Consider the following 23696-nt stretch of genomic DNA (forward strand, 5'->3'; position numbering starts at 1 on the left):
GAAACATAAAATAGAAAAAGTAGAGTTACTGTCTGAATTAAAAAGTCCATTATGTCGAATAAGTACTGATAGCAAGTTAGTAATACATAAGGTGAGTTTAGAAAATTTTGTCGATTTTTTACGGATTTCAAATAATACAAATTCCATGTGGGTTTACAAATTTATTTCGTTCACAGCAAATAACAAACCATACAGCCTTATATAATAAAATCACATTTGAAAACATACTAGTAGTCATTGGCACAAAGTGTGATCACAACTGATTTTACATTTTTTTTATTGTTTTTCCTATTTATGCTACTTTCTTAGAGAAAATTATATTTTTTTATTAATTTTTATGTGAATTACGATCACACTTCATAAAAACAAATGCAAAAAACATAACAATTACTTTTGTATCGCAAATACTGCTCAGGCGCAGGTACAAACATCAACAGATTGAGCAAACCTATACATCAATTATCCGAATTGATATAAAAATAGCAATAAATACATTTTTGGCATTGATTTGAAAACAACTAAATTATTTACACGTTAACATCGTTCCTATAAAAACTATACGCCTTGTCTTTAAAATTAATAACAATAACAGAAATATTGTCCAACGAACCCCGATAATAAGATTGTAACGTAATACTTTTAGCACCGTAATCAGGCTCATGCAGTCGTTCTTTGATAAAACTGATCGCCTCCTCGTTCGAGAACGTATCCCACAAACCGTCTGAGGCCAAAATCAAAAATGACGGCTTGTGATCGTTCAAATCGAATGACAGAATATCCGGATCAGCTATAACCAGCTTTTTATCTTTCAGAGGATAATCACCCAAGGCCCTGGAGGTGGCCAATATGCCCGCCACCCTCCAGACCCCGTTAAAGGTGACGAAACCTCCCGCTTCCTTGATGCGCTTCCGCTCCCGCATCTGTTGAGGCTTGTGATCAAACGAGAGCGGTATCACGTTTCCTTTGCCATCGCACATCACTCCGCGTGAATCTCCAACGTTCGCCACGATCAGTTTCGATCCCTCCAGGATCGCTATTAGTGCCGTAGTGCCGGCCACATCCATCGTCTTTTTGGCCACCTCAATCAATCGTTCATCAGCGGCCAGGACTTCGTCCGTCAGCAGTTTACCATAGTTCACGTTGCCGTACTTGTCAAAGTAAGACGTGACCGGTATTTTTTTCATGCTGGGCGTCACTTTAAGCGGCCGGGAATCTCGCCCTATCGGCTTGATGCTGTCCAATTTGCTGAGCAGGTCCGTGTCCGTTATTTCTTTGGCCCCTTTGATGCACTCGTCCGTCGTCGAACTGGTCCTCCTGAAACTCTTCCTGCGTTCGTTCAAGTGCGGAGTCGTCGGCTTGTCCGTGCTTATCTCCTCTTTGTCCTCGTCGCTGCATTGCTTTTGCAGCTTCACCGAGCCCTTACTGCCTGAAACCAAGTCCTTGATTTGGACCACCTTGTTCAGCAAATTGGGGACCAGCTTGTCTTTGGCGTAGTTGGCGGCGAACTCGCCGCCGTGACCGTCGAAGACCGCAAACAGCGCTACGCCGGTGTTGTTGATGTTATCGTTGATCACGAACCGATCCTCCATCTTCGGCCTGCGCCCCTGGATGGCGTATGCGGCCACCGGTCCCATTTTCATTTCCCAGCTCGCTTTCTCGACGTCGCCCGTGCTGAAGAAGTTGAGCTTGTCGACTTTCGTTCGCGCGCCCCTGTTGATTGTGTACTGCAACCGCCCTAGTAAATTACGACTCCATACATCGACTGCTTGCAAGTACATTAGGATAAATAGGATAACGGCGCCGAATATTAGGATCTCTGGTTTTAGTAGGTAGAATCTGAGCATTCTCCATATGTGCGAGGTGTAGGTTATATGGGAAATTTTCAACGGCACACTCCATGCTAGTTTTGACATGATTTTCATGTGGGAAACGTACGTTTGGTAAATAATCTTGTCGTCGATTTCGTCTTCCATAACTCGGCGGCGGTTTTCGGTCGGTTTTTTTATTAATCTTGCATTATGTCAGTCACTCTATAAAATAAAGCCTAAATAACTATTATTAGCCAACCTGTTACTGAAATAGACTGAAAGCGGGTGATTGCACTTTGTCTATTGCTAGCAAACTAACTACTCGTTTTCTGCTTCGAAATCTAACTGACAACAAATCGTCACGGGTTAATTTTCGTTCGTTTCGTCAAAAATATACATACTACAGGTGATTTTTTTGACGTATCATGCGTCCTTGGCGGTGGCGGTGGCTCCACAGCTCCTCTCCCCATTCAATCCATTCAAATGGTTAATGCTGCATTAGTTGCTTTCGGGAAAAATGCGACAAGCGGTGGTGGTTTGTCTGGTGCGTATGCTGTTTATTTACGAAATAAGTCAGAGCGGTTAAAAATAAAGCTTGCAGAAGCCTATCGTTACGCCAGACACGTAAATACTTTTAGGCTGGCTACACACGTGCGTCAATCTATGCGAGTTATTTACGCAAGCGGACCGTTTTGTTTGTTGTAGTTGGAAATTTATAAAGTTTATTTTATTGCACATAACAAATTTCTTACTGTACATGTTTTGATTTTAATATGTTTTAGAAATAATTTTGCACTGCCATCTCTCTCATAGTAGCAGTAATAATACAGGTTCCTGTAAGATGTGCTAAAGATATTTGATTTTTATGATTTATGACAAAAATGGTTAAAGAACATTTCACATTTATTCTGTTTTAAATTTGATTTTTAAAGAATATAAGAGATTATGGATTTCTAATATTATTTATAAATTTATAAAATTACATTACAATGTAATTTAAAAATCAAAAGTAATATAATCGTCCTGGAAAAACATTTCATAAATAGCTCTATTTATGGAGTTTCATATTTTTAAAATACGATACCACCGGTATATTTGTAACAACTAAAAACAAGTGTTAATACAGATTTTCATAACCATTTAACTATATTTAACTATTTTATGATTTATGAGGAGTGTAACATTCTTTCTTAAATTCGTACATTTTTTCAAGGTACACAAACGTAACAATAATGAAAAATGTTTGCGAATTGGAGATAAAGTAAATTAAAAAATATTAGTTTTCAACACTCCCGTATATTATGTTTAGAATTTATTGGTTTATAATTTAGAAATAATAATGACCTCAATGATCAACAATTGTGGGTATTTTAGAAATATACAAATGTAGTTTAAAATTTATATGGCTTAAAGGATATTTTCTTACACAACTTTGTGGGTAACAATGACCATTGTCATTAAATCAAAAATAATATAATCGTTCTGGTAAAAACATTTCACAATTGACTCTATTTATTGAGTTTCATATTTTTAAAATACGATACCACCGCCATCTTTGTAACAATAACTAAAAGCTAGTGTTAATACACCTTTTCATAACCATTTGTTAACTATATTTAACCCTTTTTTGATTTATGAGAATTGTAGCAACATTTCATAAATTCCTACATTTTTTCCAAGCACATAAACGTAATCAGAATGAAAAATTTATGCGATTTAGAGGTATTATAAAACGTTAGTTTTCAGGACTGCTGATTATTATGTATTAAGCTTATTGGTTTATTATTTAGAAATAATACTGACCTCAATGATCAACAATTGTGGGTATTTTAGAAATATACAAATGTATGTAGTTTAAAATTTATATGGCTTAAAGGATATTTTCTTACACAACTTTATGGTAACAATGACTATTGTCATTAAATTAAAAATAATATAATCGTTCTGAAAAAAATATTTCAAAATTGGCTCTATTTATTGAGTTTCATATTTTTAAAATACGATACCATCGCCATCTTTGTAACAACAGCTAAAAACTAGTGTTAATACAGATTTTCATAGCCATTTGCGAAATATATTTAATCCTTTTATGATTTATGAGAAGTGTAACAATCTTTCTTAAGTTCGTAAATTTTTTCAAAGTACACAAACGTAATAACAATGAAAAATTTGTGCGAATTGGAGATAAAGTAAATTATGAAACATTAGTTTTCAATACTTCTGTATATTATGGTTTGAACTTATTGGTTTATTATTTAAAAATAATAATGACCTCAATGATCAATAATTGTAGGTATTTCAGAAATATACAAATGTAATTTTAAATTTACAAAACTTAAAGAGTATTTTCTTTGTCATTAAATCGAAAATAATATAATCGTTCTGGAAAAAACATTTCACAATTAGCTCTATTTTTTGAGTTCCATATTTTTAAAATACGATACCACCGCCATCTTTGTAACAATAGCTAAAAACTAGTGTTAATACAGATTTTCATAACCATTTGTTAACTATATTTAACCCTTTTATGATTTATGAGAAGTGTAACAATCTTTATGTTATGTTTAATTATTTAGAAATAATAATGACCTTAATAATCCTCAATTGTGGGTAACGGATAGACGGAAAGAAACGTTACGGTTGGCACGACTGGAACGTTACGGCAGCGTCGCGCCGTGCGAAGCCGCATTAAGAGGGAAAAGTCGCCGCTCCCGCGTGCAACCAGTTTACCCGTCCGTCAATTCTGGGATGCCGTGCCGTCAGCACGGCCATGTCCTACAACGCGCACAACAACAACAAACCGATTGCGAATCGCAGTAATGTGAATGCGCCGACAGAGCAGTGCGAGTGATGGCGTAGCCGCCGCCCGTCGGTGGTGAGAGATGAGCGAGCGTAAGTTTGCGCGCGGCCTGACCAAGCCGGGCACGGCGGCCCAGGTGCGGGAGTCCGTGTCGCTGGCGGTCAGGGAGAGCACGGTGCAGGTGAGTTGTGGTTGTTGTTAAACGGGGCACATACATGCACACACCAAAAAAACGGGGGGTCGGTCGTACGTACGCACATTTGAAGCTGATGCAAGCCATTGTGGAGAGACAGCCCATCGCCCCGTTGTGTGTACGTAGTGGCTGTTTTTGTGTTACATAAGGTGATTTTTGATTCGTTACGCCCACCGGATCCGGACTGACGTCGCGACGCGCCAATACGAAAAAATATTGGAGCGTTAACGGTGTCAGTGGGACGGTGTCGATTACCATTAGTTTTTTCGTGTGAGAAATATTATTCTTGTGGTCTTGACACTAATGTCACATGGACCCGTTTACTTTTGCGACAATAACTATTTTGCATAACTAAAACTGTACTATCAATATCAATATCATCTACTTTCTTTGCTCAACCACATTTTGCCAATGTAAATTTAATAACTTAGTTTTTTCAAGCTTGAATTTAATAATATTTTAAAAACAAAATCAAATTCAGTGTTAAAACTTTTAAAATTTTGTAAATCTTCATAATTTAGTTAATATTTATGTTTATTTTTATTCCTTACATTATTAGATTTCACACTTAGGTACTATTCTTGAAAGTTACTCAGAGAAATTTAATTTTTAAGCACATGTTACAAAATTACATACTTAAATACATTTAAACTTTAATGACAAACATAAAAAATTGTTAAGAGCTGTGAGAATCATCTGTTATTACACATAATACATAATATTTTTCAAAAATTACTTTGTAAATTAGAAATTTTTACTAGAGTGGATAGTTTAAAATGACCTTTATACATACTCAAACAAAATATGCATTTATAATTAATGTGTTTACAGTTATTTCAACAATCTTGAACATGTGGATAAGACATTATAAATATTTGTGATTTTTTCGATTTTAACAGATTATTATCCGACTCATTATTGCTGAATTGAATGAATGAACATTCAATTTTATTACCTGTTATACATTTTGTGTCGATAATTACTTTCAAAATATTTACAATTAGTAATATTTACATTGTTTTAACAACCTTGAAAAATTGTCAAAGCACTTTATTAATTAAACAATAGTCTTTGTTAATAAATACGTTGTTGTTTCGTTATAAAAATCTGTATAATTTAGGTGAATTATTTTTTCCTGAAACATTTTTATCGGCAGTAATTATATTGACATTAACAATTACTGTTTCCATTACAGATTATAAATTTTAAACGAATTCCAGAAGCATTTTAAGAAGCCAATCAATAAGTTCACGATAAATACACAGTTTATTGAACTGAATTATCTGTAGTACACACAATTAATTAAGAGAAGCTGATGTAAATATGTAACGTTATCATGCACATAAAAGCCCATTATGATTGCAGGAAACGTTTGATTCACCGCATTAAATAAAAACGCCGGGGTCTCAATTCCTCCCGTTCATCCAAACCTCAAATATTTCCTACCGTACTGTAAACATACCCAAAGCGAACAGAAAAAATAAACCGTAATGGAGGAAATAAACTATATACAAGAGATTTATGGTGGTTTTAAATGTCGCAGACTTTTTAACCTTTAGTTCAATTCACCTTTAAATAGTATCCAACGAAACTATTACCATTCCAAACTTTTATCAGCGTTTACAGGAGTTTTGTCACTTCCTGTGGTGCCCAAAACATTATCGCAAACACACAGGCACGTCCCGAGATTACAAATAAAACTAGCAGTGGAAAGTGCTCGACATTGAAAAGCGAAAAGGGCGTGTTGTCTATTCATTGCTGGTAATTAAAACGCGCGGATTGCGGCGAAATTCCATCGCGCATTAACACTGTCACGCAACTCGAACACCACCATCTAAAAGACGATTCTGTCCCCTTTAGACCGTAATTATTAATACTTTATGCCATTTGCGTCGCATCCATACTTGGATGACTAACTTACATTGTGTGTCGCCTCGGTGAAATCATCATGTATTTAGTAAACGTAATGAATCCACGATGATCGGCTGCGGCCCGATGGGAAAATATTTCAATTGGTGCTGGTTTCAGAACAAACCGCAACTGGTCGATCCCCTGGACTTCGAGAACTTCCTGATCAAGAACAAGACTGTGCTGCAGAATGATCCGCAACGCGAGCTACTGCTTTACCCCGCTGACGACATCCAGGTGAGTTTTTCTATTTGGTTGTTTAATGAAGTTACTCAGATTGTGTTTTTAGCAAGTGGTGTTGCCGAAACAACTCAGAACCCTGTCGTCGCCGAACCCGTCGTCCGATGAAACGGAACCGTGCAATCTGTTCACGAAACAGTGCGTCAACACGTACTCCTCAAATTGGCATCTCGTGCACTACAAATATGGCGCGTATTCCGGCACGTACGCCGACTTACCCAAGCTTCCCGCCGCGGAGATCAAGGAGGAGAACTACGAGGTGGATATTGACACGGACGCGGCGGATGATGTCAAACCCCGCGTCGACACCATCACGAAGGAAGGGTATTTGATGAAAGGTCCGGAGATTGGGTCCGAACGCACGTTCGTTAATATCGGGTCTAAAAGTTTTAAACGGCGGTATTGTTCGTTGAGGCAAGAGGTTGATGGCACATACATTTTGGAGTTGTATAAAGACGAACGAAAGGGCGAGGCAAAGGTTACCATAGTCATGGATTTTTGCACGGATGTAGTCAAAGTAAATTCCATTAATTTTAACTTTACATTACAATTACAAATGGTTTGGTTTTAGAATTTGAAAAGAGGAAGATATTGCTTCGAGTTAAGAATGACAGCCGGTCACAAGTCATACCTTTTGGCCGCTGAAAGTGAAGGCGACTTAAAAGACTGGCTGACTAAATTGAATTCTGTCTTGCAACAGTACAAAATACAAGAAGAAAAGAGGGCAGCCTCTTTAGAACGAGGTAAGTAAAACTTTTGTGTCCTCCACTTTGATTGCTACGAATATTCTATTTCAGACAGGAACACACCTCCACCTTCGCCCCAAATCCAACCGTTCGGCACCCTAAAAGGTTTAGAACAGAGCATGAACCCCCAACTGATGAAGTACGCCCGTGAAACGGAAGTGTCAATCGCACAATCTCGCAAGGACAAGCGTCAGAAGTTGTTCCTCCTCTACCCTCAACTTGCCCTGCATTTGAAGTCCGCCAGCTCTAGTCACGACCAAATTGAACCGTACAAAGAAGTGTTCGGTCACAGGGTCTTCATAAAGTGCGAAAACATTAAGTTCAAGTTGCAAGCGGTGGACGAACGCGACAATTTATGCCAAGTCGAGCCATACTACACGACGTTGTGTTTGTTTGATGCGCGTAGCGGCCGAAAACTGACCGAAAATTTCCATTTTGACGTTAATAGCAACAGTATTCGCAACACCTTCGCCTCTATGAACGGCGAAAGTGCCTGTGGAGACTTGAATTTGCCCCAAAAATTACCATCTGACTGGATACTGTATCGTAGACAAGCTGTGTTTAGCATCACCAATCCGCATCCTGACATTTTTCTCGTGGTTAAAATCGAAAAGGTGCTCCAGGGTGGCATTTGCCAGAGTTCCGAACCTTACGTGAAGGCGAACAGAGACCCCAAAATCAGCCTTAAGGTGTACAAAAATATTGCAGCTTGTTGTCAGCGTCTCGGCAAGTATCGAATGCCCTTTGCGTGGACGGCACGTCCACTTTTCCGCCTTTATAGCAACGAATTGGACACCACTTCGGACTTTCACGCCCTGTACCGACAAGAATCCAATAAGTTGAGTGACGAGGAACTATTGAAATTGCTGGCTGAATATCGGAAGCCTGATAAATTTAGTAAATTCACCACTATACCCGGCAGTTTGGAAATCAACGTGTCTGCAATGAACGAGCTTCCAGCCAGTGAGTAAATTGTTTAATTGTGCTAATTGGCTGCATTCATCTCACAATTAAAACTTATTAGTGCAGTGGCTGCATTAAATTGTGTTAATGAAAATGATTTATTTTTTTTGTTCCTTTAGATTGTCTTACCACATCGTTACTGCCTCTGAAGCCTTTTCCTTTGCCACCGACGAACGAGCCGTCGATTGAAGTGATGGAATTCGAGGGCAGTTCCGAAAAGGAAATCCACCCTTATTCCACCTTCATCAATCACCTTTACGTGTATCCGCAAAGTCTTAATTTCGATACGCAGAAAACGTTTACGCGAGCGCGGAACATAGCGTGCACCATTGAACTACGACATTCCGACAATGAGGAGGCCAAAGGGTTACAAGTAAACCTTTAACTCAATCACTAGTTAATTTATTTGATTAATATTTTATTTGTAGTGCATTTACGGACGTCCCGAACAGCCGCCGTTGGTCAGCCAGGTGTCTTGCGCCGTCCTCCATCACAATACCGTGCCCACGTGGTACGAGGAGGTGAAGATCAAACTGCCAACTCACATTCTACCCTCGCATCATCTGTTATTCACCTTCCACCACATTTCCTGTGATATTACCAAGAAGCGGGAGAATGGTATAGAAAACTGCGTTGGTTACGCGTGGTTACCACTCTTGCACAAAGGAAAACTCAACGTTGATACTCAATGTATACCTGTAGCTTCACATTTACCGCCTGGATATTTATCCATCCACCCCTTCGGACTAGGACGCGGGGTAATTATTTTTTAATGTCTACTTGTTGTGATCTAAATTGTTTTGTTTCAGAGTGCCGGACCGGAGATAACGTGGGTGGACGGTCAAAAATTGATATTCACCATCAGTTTCAACTTAATTTCAACAGTTAACACCAAGGATCAGCATTTATTTAATTTGTTTTCGCATGCGGAACGGCTTTTGGACCCAAAACCCTCCGCAGTCCCGTCCGAAACTGAAACCTGCAAAATATTAAAAGCTTTACACGCTATTCAATTAACAACTCTAATCACATATCTCCCCACTTTATTTAACCAGTTGTTTACGCTGTTGGTGGCGACAAACATAGAGGAAATTGGTTTGAACATTATTAGAGTGCTCATAAATCTTGTCCACATGATTTACGAGGCCAACAGAAAGGAACTGCTGCAAAGTTACGTGAAATACGTGTTTGTGCAACCTGAATCTAGGAGAAACACCACAGTGCACGAAGAAATGTGCAAATATTTACCGACGATTTTGGATCCCAAGAACACCGACTTTTTGGTGGTAAACAAGTTCATGTACCACGCCGACTTTTTCTTCGAAATAATATGCAAAGGAATGGCACAGCATTTGTTATCAACGGGCAGGATTAAAATGCATCGTCACGAAAGATTCAGCAGCGACTATCTGAGTAAAATGGAAAACTTGATGCAAGTACTCACCCCATACCTACTTAAAAAGTACAAGGAAAATCCGATTGAAACGAAGGAATTAAACAAGAGCTTGGCGACGTTTCTGAAAAAGTGCCTCTCTTTGATTGATAGAGGCTTCGTTTTTAAACTGATCAACGATTATATGGATAAGTTCAACCCCGGCGACCCGCGTGTACTTCAGGAGTACAAGTTCGGCTTTTTGGAAATCATATCTAGTCACGAACACTACGTTTCATTCAACCTGCCGATCCAATACTCTAAGCTGAGCCCGCGCAATCGATCTCCAGACAATAGCGAAGAACTAATTCTGTCCAAGGAGTTTTGCAAGCACCATTTCCTAGTTGGCATACTGTTACAAGAGGTGAAAACGTCGCTGAACGAGGTCATGCACATCCGGCGTATCGCTTTAAATACTCTAAGAAACCTGATAGCCAAACACGAGCTGGACGACCGTTACCAGCATAAAGGTCAAATGAACAGAATCGCTTTGATTTATTTGCCCTGGTTGAATATCGTTTTGGAAAACCTGAACCGACTGGATTCACTTGACAAAGCCGAGGAGGGTGCCGGTGACAGCGTGGTTAACCGCGTGTCGTCCAGCAGTTCGTTTTTGTTCGCCAAAAGTTCCAATGCCAGCGATTGCACACCTAAAAGTTTCAACCGATTTACCTTGCACATCGATAAGGACAGTCCCATGCACATGAGGAACTCCGCCTACCTGGACGCGATAGCCGGACAATCTTTGATCAACGGCAACTCGAGGAGCATTGATTCAGATCTGTCGATATTGTCAGGCGATGCACAATCTACAGTGTCTCAAGACACCGCAGTGGTGAAAGAGGATCTCAAAAACGGGGAATTTAAATCCCACACCAGAAGTACGTCACACGTGCAAAGGTACGACAAACTTCAGCCACAAGAAGTCAAAGATGTGTTGCTGATATTCATGTACGTCGTCAAATATTTAAGTGAGGAACAATTGGTGATGTGGTGGCAGCAGTACTCCGAAACGGATGTCGTTAACTTTTTTACAATCCTCGAAATGTCCTTGTATTGTTTCAAGTACTCGGGCAAGAGAAACGTGACTGTTGTTAAACCCAACCAGCCAGAACCGTGCAAGAACAACCCTAAAAAAGCGCACACACTTCCCGCAAGGATGAATCCTTCGGAAATAAACCACGAGAACACCAGCACTCTTGTGATACACACAACCAGAGAAAACCTTGTGAATTCTGAAAACGAAGTGCACAAAAAACAGCAAGCGATTTTAGAGCAAAATTTGGCCTCGGAAGTGGGGATGATCACGTTGGATTGCATGGGGTTGTACTGCATGAACTTCCGCAAGACGTTAATGAACTCAGATGGGGAGAACGAAGTGATGAAAAAGATATTCGATATTTATTTGTCGTTTATTCAAATTGGTCAGAGCGAAAGTTTGTTTAAACACGTATTTGCAGCTTTGAGAGCTTTCATAAACAACTACTCCATGATTTTGTTTAAAGGTAACGCCGTTCTGTGCGGCAGGCTTTGTTACGAACTTTTAAAGTGTTGCAACAGCAGATTGGCGAGTATCCGGCAGGAGTCCTGTGCCATTTTATACTTGTTGATGAGAAGTAACTTCGAATTCACGGGACGGAAAGCTTTGACTCGCGTGCACTTGCAAGTTATCATATCAGTGTCACAAATGCTGGGCAACATTGTGGGCTTAAACAACGCCCGCTTTCAGGAAAGTTTGTCTTTAATCAACAGTTACGCGGGCAGCGACAAAGCGATGAAAGGAACGGGCTTCCCTGTGGAAGTAAAAGATCTGACAAAACGAATTAGAACCGTTCTAATGGCGACGTTGCAAATGCGCGAGCACCACCACGACCCCGAAATGCTGGTGGACCTCCAACACAGCTTGGCCAACTCTTACGCCTCGACTCCGGAACTGAGACACACGTGGCTGGAAACGATGACCAGAAACCACGTGCGAGATGGCAACTTTTCTGAGGCAGCGTGTTGCCAGCTGCACATTGCCGCCCTAATGGCTGAGTACTTGAAACTAAAGAACATACAGAACTGGGGAGCGGAGGCGTTCGAAAAAATTTCCAGCAACATTTCCGTAGACGAGAAAGGTTTGAAGCTGGATTCGGGCGTGCAAGACATTCAGTACACTGAATTCATTCTCTTAGAACAGCTGGAGTGCTGTGCCGAGTTTATAGATCGGGCTGAACGGTACGAGGTTCTCGGCGACTTGTACAAGTTGATCATTCCCATTTACGAGAAGAAGCGGGACTACGAAATGTTGAGGAAGTCGTACCAGAGGCTAGCGCAAAACTACGAAAAGGTTGTGGACACCAACAAAAGTGGTAAACGGCTTTTAGGTCGTTATTACCGCGTTGCTTTCTTCGGGCAAGCCTTCTTTGAGGAGGATAGTGGCGTTGAATACGTCTACAAGGAACCGAAGGTTACACTACTGAGCGAAATTACCGAACGTTTAAGTAAACAGTACTGCGACAAGTTTGGTTCGGAATTTATTAAAATGATTCAGGACTCGTCGCCGGTTGTACCAGAAAATTTAGATCCCAAATACGGTTACATTCAAGTCACACACGTGACCCCGTACTTTGAAAAGGCGGATTTAGAAGACAGGCTCACGGAGTTTGAGCAGAACCATGACATTAATTGTTTCATGTTTGAAACCCCATTTACTAAGGACGGTAAACCAAGAGGTAACCCGGAAGAACAGTGGAAACGTCGCACAATTTTGACCAGTATGTATTATTATATTTTCTAACAAATAAATATTACAAAATAAATTGTTTCAGCTGCATATTCGTTTCCGTACGTGAAGAAGAGAATTCAGGTGAAAGGCAGACGAATAATCGAATTAAGCCCGATCGAAGTGGCGATCGACGAGATGCAAATTCGTGTGGCGGAACTCGAAGATGTCGTGTTCAATGCGCAACCGGACGCGAAAAAGTTGCAGCTTCGCCTTCAGGGCAGCGTGTGCGTGCAGGTCAACGCGGGTCCGTTGGCCTACGCCAGCGTTTTTCTCGAACCCACCCTCTCTAATATGTACCCTGAGGACAAAGTCGAAGAACTCAAAGATGTCTACAGGTAAAGTGATGCTAAATATATTTTTATATTAGCAACTGAGTTTGTTTTCCACAGGGAGTTTGTAAAAATCTGTTACTCGGCCCTGCAAATTAACGGCAGGTTAATAACCTCCGACCAGCAAGAATACCAGGAGGTTTTGAGACAGAATTACAAGAAGCTGTGCTCGTCGCTTTCGACATTGTTCGGGGAGTCATTATGGCCGCATGACGAGACGGGCAGCTTCAAAAGGAACAGTACGGCACTGTTCAGTGCCATAAGCGGCGCCTCGCAGAACTCTAGCACGGCGTAAAGGAGTTACGCATATGTTGATTTGGTCGTTTTGTTTACTTTCGTATTTTAACGTTGTTTTGTTTTTGTATGTAATTTATAAAAGTATCACTAGGGAATTTCGATTGTTGGTCGATAATTTCGTTTGTTCAGTTGAACTGATTCAATAATTTCAATTAACTGGTGAATAATTATTGTCGTACTTGGTACGTGATTTTGGTTAGTTTTAAATGTTATAATTGTTGATCAACAATTGGAATAAAAATTATGACGTAAGATTATTTATTGAAATGCATGATATTTACAAAACTAATTGACTTGAACCACTTGGAGAAACTGTTGACAAAAACAATTATATCACTATCAGTTTTTCTATTGTGCGTTCAGGTCATGAATTAAATTAATATTTATTATTCAAAAATAAGTGTTTAGATTAATATACTTAAAAAATTTAAGCAAACCTCAAATGTATGCCTTTTAATTTGACACTACTAATATTGTATAAGAACGTTAGTCATAAAATTTTTATACTTTTATACTCTCTTCAAGACTGGCACGGCTCAATTTTTACCTAGATCACATATTTTTTCAAAACTAAGTAATTCCGTCGTACCATCAACCGAAATCTCTAATTTTATATGAAGATAACATCCAAAAAAACGTTCATTGTTCCTTTATCGATTATAGCTTCTGCGTAGCATATAATATTGGATAGTTAACTAATTTAGATTAGAATATTTATTATGTACATTAAAAATTTGTTATGTATGTGTGTCGTAATGGGCATTTTCCATTTAAAAAAAAAATTGAGGAGGCACTAGGCTAAAGCTCAGGAACCAACCATTTGACTGAAAATGTCTTTGTATCGAGTTTATTTAAATGCCTCGAAAATTAGCCGGTATTGAGAATGTTTTTATGTTGTGTGGGCTGTGAGACAAACATATAAATTAATTGAATAATTAGTCATAGTATTAAATGTTGATTTGTATAATTCCATTAAATTATTTTTTCAGTTGCCAAATATATGTGTATTATATTTGTAATATTTCTATGAGAAAATCTTTCCACCTAATTTACCTCAATTATAGTTCATCATTTTATTTTTTTATAATTTTACTTAGTCCATAACATGGAATTGATGTAATTATTTTTCGTCTATATTTTCTTAGTTTTTAACTCGCATCACAAGTCTTGTGCAATTGTGTTTTATTTTCAATAAATGTATTGTATTATTTGCAATATAGCTTCTGCAATTTTATTTCATCCACATTTTTTGTTACATAAAATATATAGTTTTATTAAAGACCATAGGACGATTAGAAGATATGTTGATACTCATAAGTTTCTTCGATGCTGCAAGTTTCAGATCTTTCTGTGACCGTTCTTGAATAAATCAAAAAATACTGAAAAGCAGTAAAAATTTCAGCAGATATGTTTTCCTTAATTTTGATTTTTAACCATGTTACGATAATAAAAATTTATACTGATTTAATCATTATAGTTAGAAATAAAGTTTATAATAATGATTAGAGTTCATTATATGAAAAACAATTATTTTTATATTGTTTCTATTTTATTGTTGTTTTCACTAGTACAGTACTGGCAAAACTTCTATATTTTATCATTTCAAGAGTTAAATCATAAAAAGAAATCGTTTTTTTAATTTTTTTCAATGTAACGTACCGTTTTAAAAAAATCGCGAAGCTCATAGTTACAACGAAAATTAAATAAAAGAATAGTTTCATATTTTTATCGTTATCGTAACATGGTTAAAAATCAAAATTAAGGAAATAACCTCGTTTTTTTAAAGTTCTTATGAACAAATATAGCTATTTTTTTCCTATCATCATGCCCCAAAACATAGCCAATATTTATATCAATCGATTCACAAGCTGCTGAGAATAACAATTTTTACTGATTTTCAATATTTTTTGATTTATTCAGAGACGGTAACAGATAAAGATCTGAAACTTGCAGCTTCAAAGTATTTTATGAGTACCAATATTTCCTGAAATTATGAGCCCGATACCTTTCTGGGGCCGATTCAGAATTCTTATCGTCCCATGCCCTTTAGTCTTAACATAACAGTAATATTTTCTAACAGATTTTAGTCAGCAAGAGCTTAAAAAGTTTGTAATTGAATAAATTATCTATTAAAAATATTTGTTGAAAAAATAGTGTAATGACAAAAATGGTTAAAAATAGTCAAAAATTACATAAAATTTGTCACACATTCTTAATAGCTCGGTATCTTCCAATCACTCTTTAAACAACATAAAAAAATATAATTATAGTTTTATTTAAATTTGGTTTAAATATTCGCACATGCGCAGTGGGTTGCCATGTTTTTATACCCTAATAATATATATATATATATATATATATATATATTAGCCTTTTTTCTTTGAGAAATTTCCTTTATCACAGGGAAATAATGTTTTATTAACCTTGTGACAAATTATACATAAATGTCACCCTCATAATTGACCACCATCTGACATATGTCAAAGAGCTTCAAACTTTTTAGGTTATATCGTAACAATAACAAATCTCAAGCAATCAAAACATAGAAACATGTCGAATTCAAACTTGGCCGGAACCGCTGGGAACACGGAGGATGAGGAATTGACGTTGCCACGAGCCAGCATCAACAAAATGATAAAGGAACTCGTACCGTCTGTGCGAATAGCCAACGACGCCAGAGAACTGATACTTAACTGTTGCACTGAATTCATACATCTGTTGAGCTCAGAGGCGAACGAAATTTGTAATCAACTACACAAAAAAACCATCAACGCCGAACACGTACTGTTAGGTAACTCTTGAACAATTTAAAAAAAAAACGCGTTACTGATCTTGTTTTTAGCGCTGGACAAGCTCGGATTCGCGGATTACCACGCTGAGGCGGAGGCCGTGTTAAAAGACTGCAAGGCGGTGGCGGCAAAACGTAGACGTCAAAGCACGAGACTAGAGAACTTAGGTATACCAGAGGAGGAACTTTTGCGCCAACAACAGGAACTGTTTGCCAAAGCCAGGCAGGAGCAGGCCTTCGCAGAGCAACAACAGTGGGAACAGCTTCAGGCGGCCGCACAACAGGCCCAAGCTTCAGCTCTGCCCACAAACGACGACAATGACGATTACTCTTGAAACTCTGTTCTGTACATAATTTAGAATAAGGTCTACTATGATATTGATTTTAATAAACTATTTGTATAAAGCAGCGACTAGATTTTGTCTTATTTGTTGCCGACTCGTTATTCAGTAAGTTGACAATGACTTATGCCTTTTGTTGAGAATAAAAACGTAAGTTGTATACAATTTTGTTATCATTTTGAAGCTTTCAAATAAACAACTTAAAGCTGAGCAAATCAACTTTATATACACAAGCTAATTTAAAAATTCGAAATATTTTCAAATTTATACATTGACAATTAAAAATTTGACACTTACTTTAGGTAGAACAATATTTCGAAAACTATAAGAAAATGGACGAGAAGAATGTGTCTGAAGGACCAATTTGTCCCAAAATTATCAACCTTAGTGAAAACTTAGTAAAACTTCAAATTTCTTCCACTGAATCGGGCGCAAATTGTGAAAACAATAATTCAATAATACTTGAGGAAACTGAAGCAACTAAAGAAATTAGTGTGGATGAAAAGATGTATATGTACAAAAATTTACCATTTAAAAAAAGATATTGTAAAATACACTGCAAACCTGAATGTAAGAACCTTGAAGAAACGGTCGACAAAAATGAATTAGTAGTTAACAAAACTTTTGAAAAAGTGGCGGGTAAGGAATTGTATCTAAAATGTCTGCCACTCAAAAAAAGACGTTTAAATTTTTAAACAATTGTTACCCTGAAATTATTTATTTTGCATTTTCTTAAATCAATAAAAAGTTAATGAAATTTTAAACTCCGATTTTTATTTCATTCAAACAAAACGCACCAACTATAAAAAAACATTTTCGTTAACCCAATAAAAGATGGCGACACCAGTAAGGTTCAAGGTTATGAAGCATAGCTGTACGATTAATGGTTTGGTGCAGATAAGTCAATTTGTTGTTTTAATGGTTTGAACGGCCCGCAATTTGTGATTCTTGTGCCCCATTTTGTGATAAAAAAGTGGAAAATCACGTGAGTATACATCAAGCATCGCGTTACAACAGAAAATTGTAGAAACCACGTGAAACAAATTGATTTTTCCATGCGGTTCCACGTCAGAGTCAAGGGTTCGAATCCCAAACATGCCCGAGTTTTTTCCCATGTGTTATTTTATATATTAATTTTCCTATTTTTGTAAAGGGGTCCGTGAGTATTCATTGATTGGTGTTGAAGGGGTTTAATTTTGACGTATTTTTATGGTTGTAGCAACACTTATAGTACATTTGCAATATTTTTAAATGTTTTGTAAAAGCAGTGATTTTAGATAAATGTCTACTACAACTAACCCTCCAGACTCAACTATGTTAAAATTAACAGCAGAGGAACCTAAACAAGGATTAATTCAACAGGTACAATCAACTGACACCAAGACCATCAAACCAAAAATTAAAAGGGGAGCAAAAAGGTCACCATACAATCACAAAACCATCACAAAACAAGCAAAAGTTGAGGCATTAAATAGTTTTGAATTGCATAGGATTATTGAAGCAAAGCTTGAAAATTTATCAAGTCCTCAATCAGTAAGTGACATGGAGAACAAGCCAAAAAGAACCAGGAAATCAAATGACACCAAAAAAACTGTGATAGATAAGACTCAGGATAAATCAAATGATAATCCAAAAAAAGGTATCCAAAGAATTAGGAATTTAACATGTTATTATTAAATTATGCAGCTTACATCAAATATTTAAAATTGTTATTAAATATTATATGACTTTGAAGCTTTAGAAGATTTTTCATAAATATTGCAAAAAAGTTGAATTGTTAAAAAGTTTGTTATGAAAGTCTTTTAATAATTTTCAGGTAAAATTACTAAGTATTTTTCTGTATTGCCAAAAACTGCTGAAACTAGTGAAAACAATAAGACTAATATTAAGAACAGTTCAGACATACAAAAGCCAGATAGTAATAAAATTAATAGCGAAATCAATATTCATCGTTCTGCCTTAAAAACGTATTCTAAGAACTCGAATCAAAGCAATAAAGATGATAGTAATAAAAAAACATCGAAATTAAAATCAGAAACAGAAGTGATAAAACCGACATCTTCAACTAACAAACGTCGAAGATCTGATAATTTAGAAACTAATGGTGAATCAGATCAATTAGTCATAAACGGTAAAAAACAAGTAAATTCGTCGATCAAAAAACGTACAAGACAAAGCAATATTATAACAGAAACGTGTGACGAAACAGACAAAAATGATTCGATCACGTCGTCGAAAGAAGGATCTAAGAAGTCGGATTCGAAAAATAACAATTCCGAATCACCCTCAAAAACACGATCGAGACAAAGCGTCGATTATTTCAAGATGGAAAATCCGGAAGGAGAAACGCCGAAGAGAAAACGGGGTAGGATTTCCAACGAGGGGACCATCGAAGAGGAGTCGAAAAAACGGAAACGGCAGTCCAACAATTCGATAAAAGATATGCTCGAGTTGATTAAAACTGAAAATAGGTATTTTTCCCGTCAGTTTTAATCCGTAAAATATTGAATAACCGTTTTGCAGCGTTAAAGAATCCAATTTGGTGACGGATGGCAACGTGACTTGCGCAGAATGTAAAATAAACATTCCTGCAGACGAATGGGCCGATCACAACACTCGCGAACACTATACTTTCGGCTGGAGGCTTGGAGAAAACCAACCTGTAACTTTAATAATTATAGTTTTGTTTATAAAATTTTAATTTTTAAATTTTAGACCGTAAAAAACACTAAAAAAAACCGCAAAGTTCTCGATGATATTTTGGAGACTGTTAATGAATTGAACTGCAAAAAGTGCGATTTAAAATTGACAACATCCTTGGGATATTTAGAACATTTGCAGGAGTGTGGTAAAGAAAAACTACCCGATAGTAAAGTAGTTTGCGGGGTGTGTAAGTTGAAAATCGAGAAACCACAGTGGCAACATCACAAGTACAAAGCCCACACCAACTTAGCTTGGAAAGAGGGTGAAACTCCTTTGGTACTACATTAATTGCAAACTTAAACAATTTATTAAAAATATAATTTCAGGATTTGAACGACAACAGCGTAGTAATGGCAATTCTGAACAAACTATATAAAGAGAAGAAGCCCTTGTTTTGCGAAAAATGCGGAGTATCTAAAAAGTCTGTAATAGGTTTCTTGTCGCATCGATCGATGTGTCAATTGTCGGCAGATGAACTGGAGGGCTTAAAGATAAAATGCGAACTGTGCGACAACAGAGTGTTGCCGGTTAGCATGGTCATGCATCTCAAGTGTAAGCACAAGTTGAACCCTGACATGACTCCCATATTGACGCCTCCACCCAAAAAGAACGAACTTGAAGATGTGATGGAAACGGGCAAAAGACGCGCCCACAGAAAGTAAGTCATCTATATATTGATATTATTATTATTGAGTTGATTTCAATTTATTTTTAGGGCGCTTAGTTTTATTGAAAATATGGATGATCAACAACCCTTACAGCACACAGTAAGTTGAAAACTTATTTTAATTACAACATTATAAACTGTCGGTTTTCAGCATTACACTTTTAAATTATTACTGGATGAACCAAATGTTATTTCTAAGTTGAAAGGCGAAGAAGAGGATAATAAAAAAGTGACGTGTAAATTCAAAGAGTGCCAAATAGAAAAGCCGACCGCTACTGAAATAATTGATCATATGAAAAACTGTGATAAACAGCCTGAAAATGTAATAAAATATCACAATTATAAAAATCAAATTATTATTTATTTAATTACAGTATTATAATTGCAAATACTGTTGGTTTTTGGACAACAGTGAGATTGAAGTGAGGAGTCATATTCAAATTGTCCATAACATAAATTGTCGGGGCAAATTATTGAACGACGTGAAAGATGAATACATTGCACCTGTGGAGGAGCAGACTGCTACTTCTCACAGTTCTAGAAAACCAGCTTCTAAAGTTATAGTTGATGAAAATGGATCTGGTAGGTTTGATTTAAAATTCACAAATTGTAGCTTTTATTGGTAATTTTTCAGCGCGTCCCAAATTTTTAATACCTAGGATTAGGGGGAAGCATAACAACTTATTTGGACAGGCTTTTTTATGGACACGCGAATTGTAAGTTGTTTAAAACTTAAAAACTATTGCTAATCAACTTATTTTTAGCCGGGAATTTAATTACAGTACATCACGGTTGTTTGACAAATTCGAAGCCGATAAAAACCAATGGCTGTTATTAGAAGAAATGTTGCTAGACTCATACTTGCCCAAGTCAAACGATTCTTGTAACGTCGACTTTGCAATCACTAGTGGTTTCGGTGAACCCGATCCCAAAAACATTTCGTTCAAAAACATGGAGCTATTTGACACCAAAACGCACTCAAACGGTAACACATTTATTAACCTTTGTGGATAAAATAACCATAATTCAGTACAGGTTACGCGACGATTTTTGCGGGTGGACCAATAACGGCAATGTCCTGGGTTCCAACTCCGGACTCGGTGACTGAAAGTCCCCAATTCTTGGCTGTGGCGGTGCAAAACGACCCCGACTCTCAATACTACCACAACGAAAACTACCACGAGCCCTATCTGATTCAATTCTGGCACTTTGGTTCATTGAGAAACCGCTCCAAGGATCCAATTAAGCCGCAATTGGCGTTTTGTCTAGCTTTTGATTATGGACCAGTTTGGCATTTGGAATGGTGTCCGTCCGGGTGTTACGATTTGGACAGACGTAGACTGGGGTTGTTGGCTGTCGCCGCGAGTGATGGTAACGTCTACGTTTATTCTGTGCCGTTTTTCAGTGAGGACGAATTGTAAGTTTTAACCCCCTATGTTATATACTTATAAATAACAACGATTGTTTGTAGCGGTTTGTTTTATAAACCAAAACCATCGGTAGTACTAAAGTTTGGCCATCCCGAAGACCACAAGCTATCCGAACAGAAGTTTTACGCTACCAAAGTCTCTTGGTCACAGGTATGAAAAACTCGAAATACAATAATATACTGAAAAAGTCACTTAGCTTAGCTAGTTGCTCTGTTAATTAGTCCCGATATTGACCTTCCTGAAATGATTCAAAAATAATTATTTACTACGTTTAATGAATGCCCTTTCCCTGTTGCTTCATCGTCTTTCCAATGGTTGGTTGGTTCATTGGATACATCCAATACATATGATATTAAACAAAAAATCATTCCTAAATGTTTTAACTAAAAAAATAACATTGAGAACATTATTTAGTCATATTTATTACGATCAAAGTAAAGATCAAATAATTTTAGGAACTCATATTCAAATACTCTTATTTATTTTTGTTTCTGCAAATATACCTCAAGTCTTGATTCATCCGAATAAAGGGTTAAATTTATTTTTAAAAACATTATTTTAATAATTAAAACAATGGGAATCTATTATTCATTGTTATTATTATTAACTTCGATACATTCTGTAACAAAAAATATATATTATAATCGAGTATCCAGAAAGGATTTGACAAAATTTTGTTGTTGGGCCAACATAACAATTTTTAATCCAAGTATTTGTCTTTAATTAATTTTTTATTATTGATTACAGGCGTTTGGACACGAGCGAATAGCAGTGGGTTACACGAACGGTTCCGTGGCAATATTCGACCTCACCAAGGATTCAACCCTCCTAGAAATACAACAGAACAGCACATCATTCCTGTTTCCGTATCTATCTTTTCAAGCTCACTATCACTACATAACAGGCATCCAAATCTTGCCGTATTCCGGCTGCAGTGTCCTGGTAACCACCTCTTTCGATCGTGATCTTTGTTTCTGGGACCTGAAGACCCAGAACGTGATTTTCGCCTTCAGGAAACGAAACATTTTCACCTGCTCGGCCTGGTTCAACAATTGGATGGGGGTTGTGACCGGATCGGACGTGGCTTTCAACACCACAGCTCGTAAGTTGTATAATCCACACGCAACATGATAAAAATTACAAAAATTGTTTAGCTTGCAGTTCCAGTATCACACAAGTGCGGCACTTCACGAGCAATTGGTCCCATTTATTGCCCAGTTATGCTACCGTTAAAGATGTATCGACTAATGATTGGCTGAATTGTGTGGCGCACGGAAATACGATTGGAGAAGTATGCACTTATCTTGGACAACAATTTTTGTGTGGCCTGGACAGCGACAAACGAGTTAAATTTTATAGAAAAGTATTAAATGACGCATACAGTTGTAATTTATTATTAATTCATAATAATTTAGGTACTATCCACGGTTAAAATTGTGCCGAAAGTACCCAAAACCGATACGCAAACACACGAACCAATTGTATACAAGTCGGCAGTAGATAAGTACGGCGTAGTTATTTGTGACGTGAAAGCTGTAAGTTTCATTCAGCGGTTTTAAATGTTTGTTTCATTTAATATTGACTTTCAGGATTCCTTCAAAGATTTTCCGGCGAGTGTCGAGAACAATTTCACGACCGACATTAAACAAGGTAAAGCGGATACTTATCCATTGGCTGCTGTTAATAAAGTCGCTTACAATCCGAATTTGCAAGCATCGACTTTTTTGGCAACTGGATATCATATTGGATTTGTCAGGATTATGGTTATGAGATTTTTAAACGATGACGAACAAGTTATGTGATCGATTTATTTAATTGTTATTCGTACATATTGTTATTATGAAGTATGTATAGGCTTGGTTTTTTTAAGTATTTAATAATTATATTAAATACATAATTATTTATTATTAATTGTTTTATTTTGTTATTTATTTCAATAAGCTACTGACTAATATTCATCAACATAATTGCTTTGGATTTAAGCTTTTAATAAATATTGAAAAGCATTTAATGCATATTAATATCATTTTATGATTAATAATAAATATCGAAGTAAATGCTTGTTATTTAATAGAATAAAATATTCTTCTATTACAAATTTTCATAATGACACTAATTTGTTTGTTCATTTACGTGCAATTAATATTATTTATTAATTAATTCAAATATTAATTAAATTAATTATTATTTCAAATATTTTATATTTTTAGTTTTTACTATACTTTTGTGGTGTTTAAATAACATGATGTAAACCCATAAATTCTTCGAAACATCTGAAATT

At 36.9% G+C, this 23696-nt stretch overlaps 4 protein-coding genes across 7 annotated transcripts; 3 read left to right on the forward strand and 1 right to left on the reverse strand.

Moving 5' to 3' along the window:
• Positions 1-146: 146 nt before the first annotated feature.
• On the reverse strand, positions 147-5002 carry LOC109602043 (protein phosphatase 1L). Of its 3 annotated transcripts, none has more exons than XM_049965992.1 (2): positions 4867-5002; positions 147-2030 (listed from the first exon to the last, which is right to left on the reverse strand). In XM_049965992.1, exon 2 carries the CDS (start codon positions 1971-1973, stop codon positions 528-530), a length of 1446 nt encoding a protein of 481 aa, XP_049821949.1. In that variant the 5' UTR covers positions 1974-2030; positions 4867-5002; the 3' UTR covers positions 147-527. The 3 variants fall into 3 exon arrangements, with proteins under 3 accessions (XP_049821949.1, XP_049821950.1, XP_019873921.1); XM_049965993.1 differs by having other exon boundaries at positions 4863-4935; XM_020018362.2 differs by lacking the exon at positions 4867-5002 and adding an exon at positions 2210-2495.
• On the forward strand, positions 4482-14701 carry LOC109602042 (dedicator of cytokinesis protein 9). The gene is made up of 10 exons (XM_020018361.2): positions 4482-4789; positions 6830-6946; positions 6999-7466; positions 7521-7692; positions 7747-8658; positions 8778-9031; positions 9087-9416; positions 9468-12849; positions 12904-13195; positions 13250-14701. The coding sequence occupies exons 1-10, from the start codon at positions 4691-4693 to the stop codon at positions 13482-13484; spliced, it is 6261 nt and encodes a 2086-aa protein (XP_019873920.2). The 5' UTR covers positions 4482-4690; the 3' UTR covers positions 13485-14701.
• Positions 14702-15841: 1140 nt separating this feature from the next.
• Positions 15842-16689, forward strand: LOC109602039 (protein Dr1). The gene is made up of 2 exons (XM_020018359.2): positions 15842-16277; positions 16329-16689. Exons 1-2 carry the CDS (start codon positions 16037-16039, stop codon positions 16607-16609), a joined length of 522 nt encoding a protein of 173 aa, XP_019873918.1. The 5' UTR covers positions 15842-16036; the 3' UTR covers positions 16610-16689.
• An 812-nt stretch (positions 16690-17501) lies between these two features.
• On the forward strand, positions 17502-23326 carry LOC109602047 (uncharacterized). Of its 2 annotated transcripts, XM_049965989.1 has the most exons (17): positions 17502-17600; positions 17978-18254; positions 18432-19086; positions 19139-19277; positions 19331-19594; positions 19645-19976; positions 20034-20085; positions 20137-20307; positions 20360-20567; positions 20620-20701; positions 20750-20970; positions 21021-21402; positions 21457-21565; positions 22163-22517; positions 22570-22778; positions 22831-22950; positions 23005-23326. In XM_049965989.1, the coding sequence occupies exons 2-17, from the start codon at positions 18158-18160 to the stop codon at positions 23215-23217; spliced, it is 3609 nt and encodes a 1202-aa protein (XP_049821946.1). In that variant the 5' UTR covers positions 17502-17600; positions 17978-18157; the 3' UTR covers positions 23218-23326. The 2 variants fall into 2 exon arrangements, with proteins under 2 accessions (XP_049821946.1, XP_019873928.2); XM_020018369.2 differs by having other exon boundaries at positions 17508-18254.
• Positions 23327-23696: the final 370 nt, after the last annotated feature.

This window comes from Aethina tumida, chromosome 4 (genome assembly GCF_024364675.1).
Source record: "Aethina tumida isolate Nest 87 chromosome 4, icAetTumi1.1, whole genome shotgun sequence".
Taxonomy (NCBI): Eukaryota; Metazoa; Arthropoda; class Insecta; order Coleoptera; family Nitidulidae; genus Aethina; species Aethina tumida.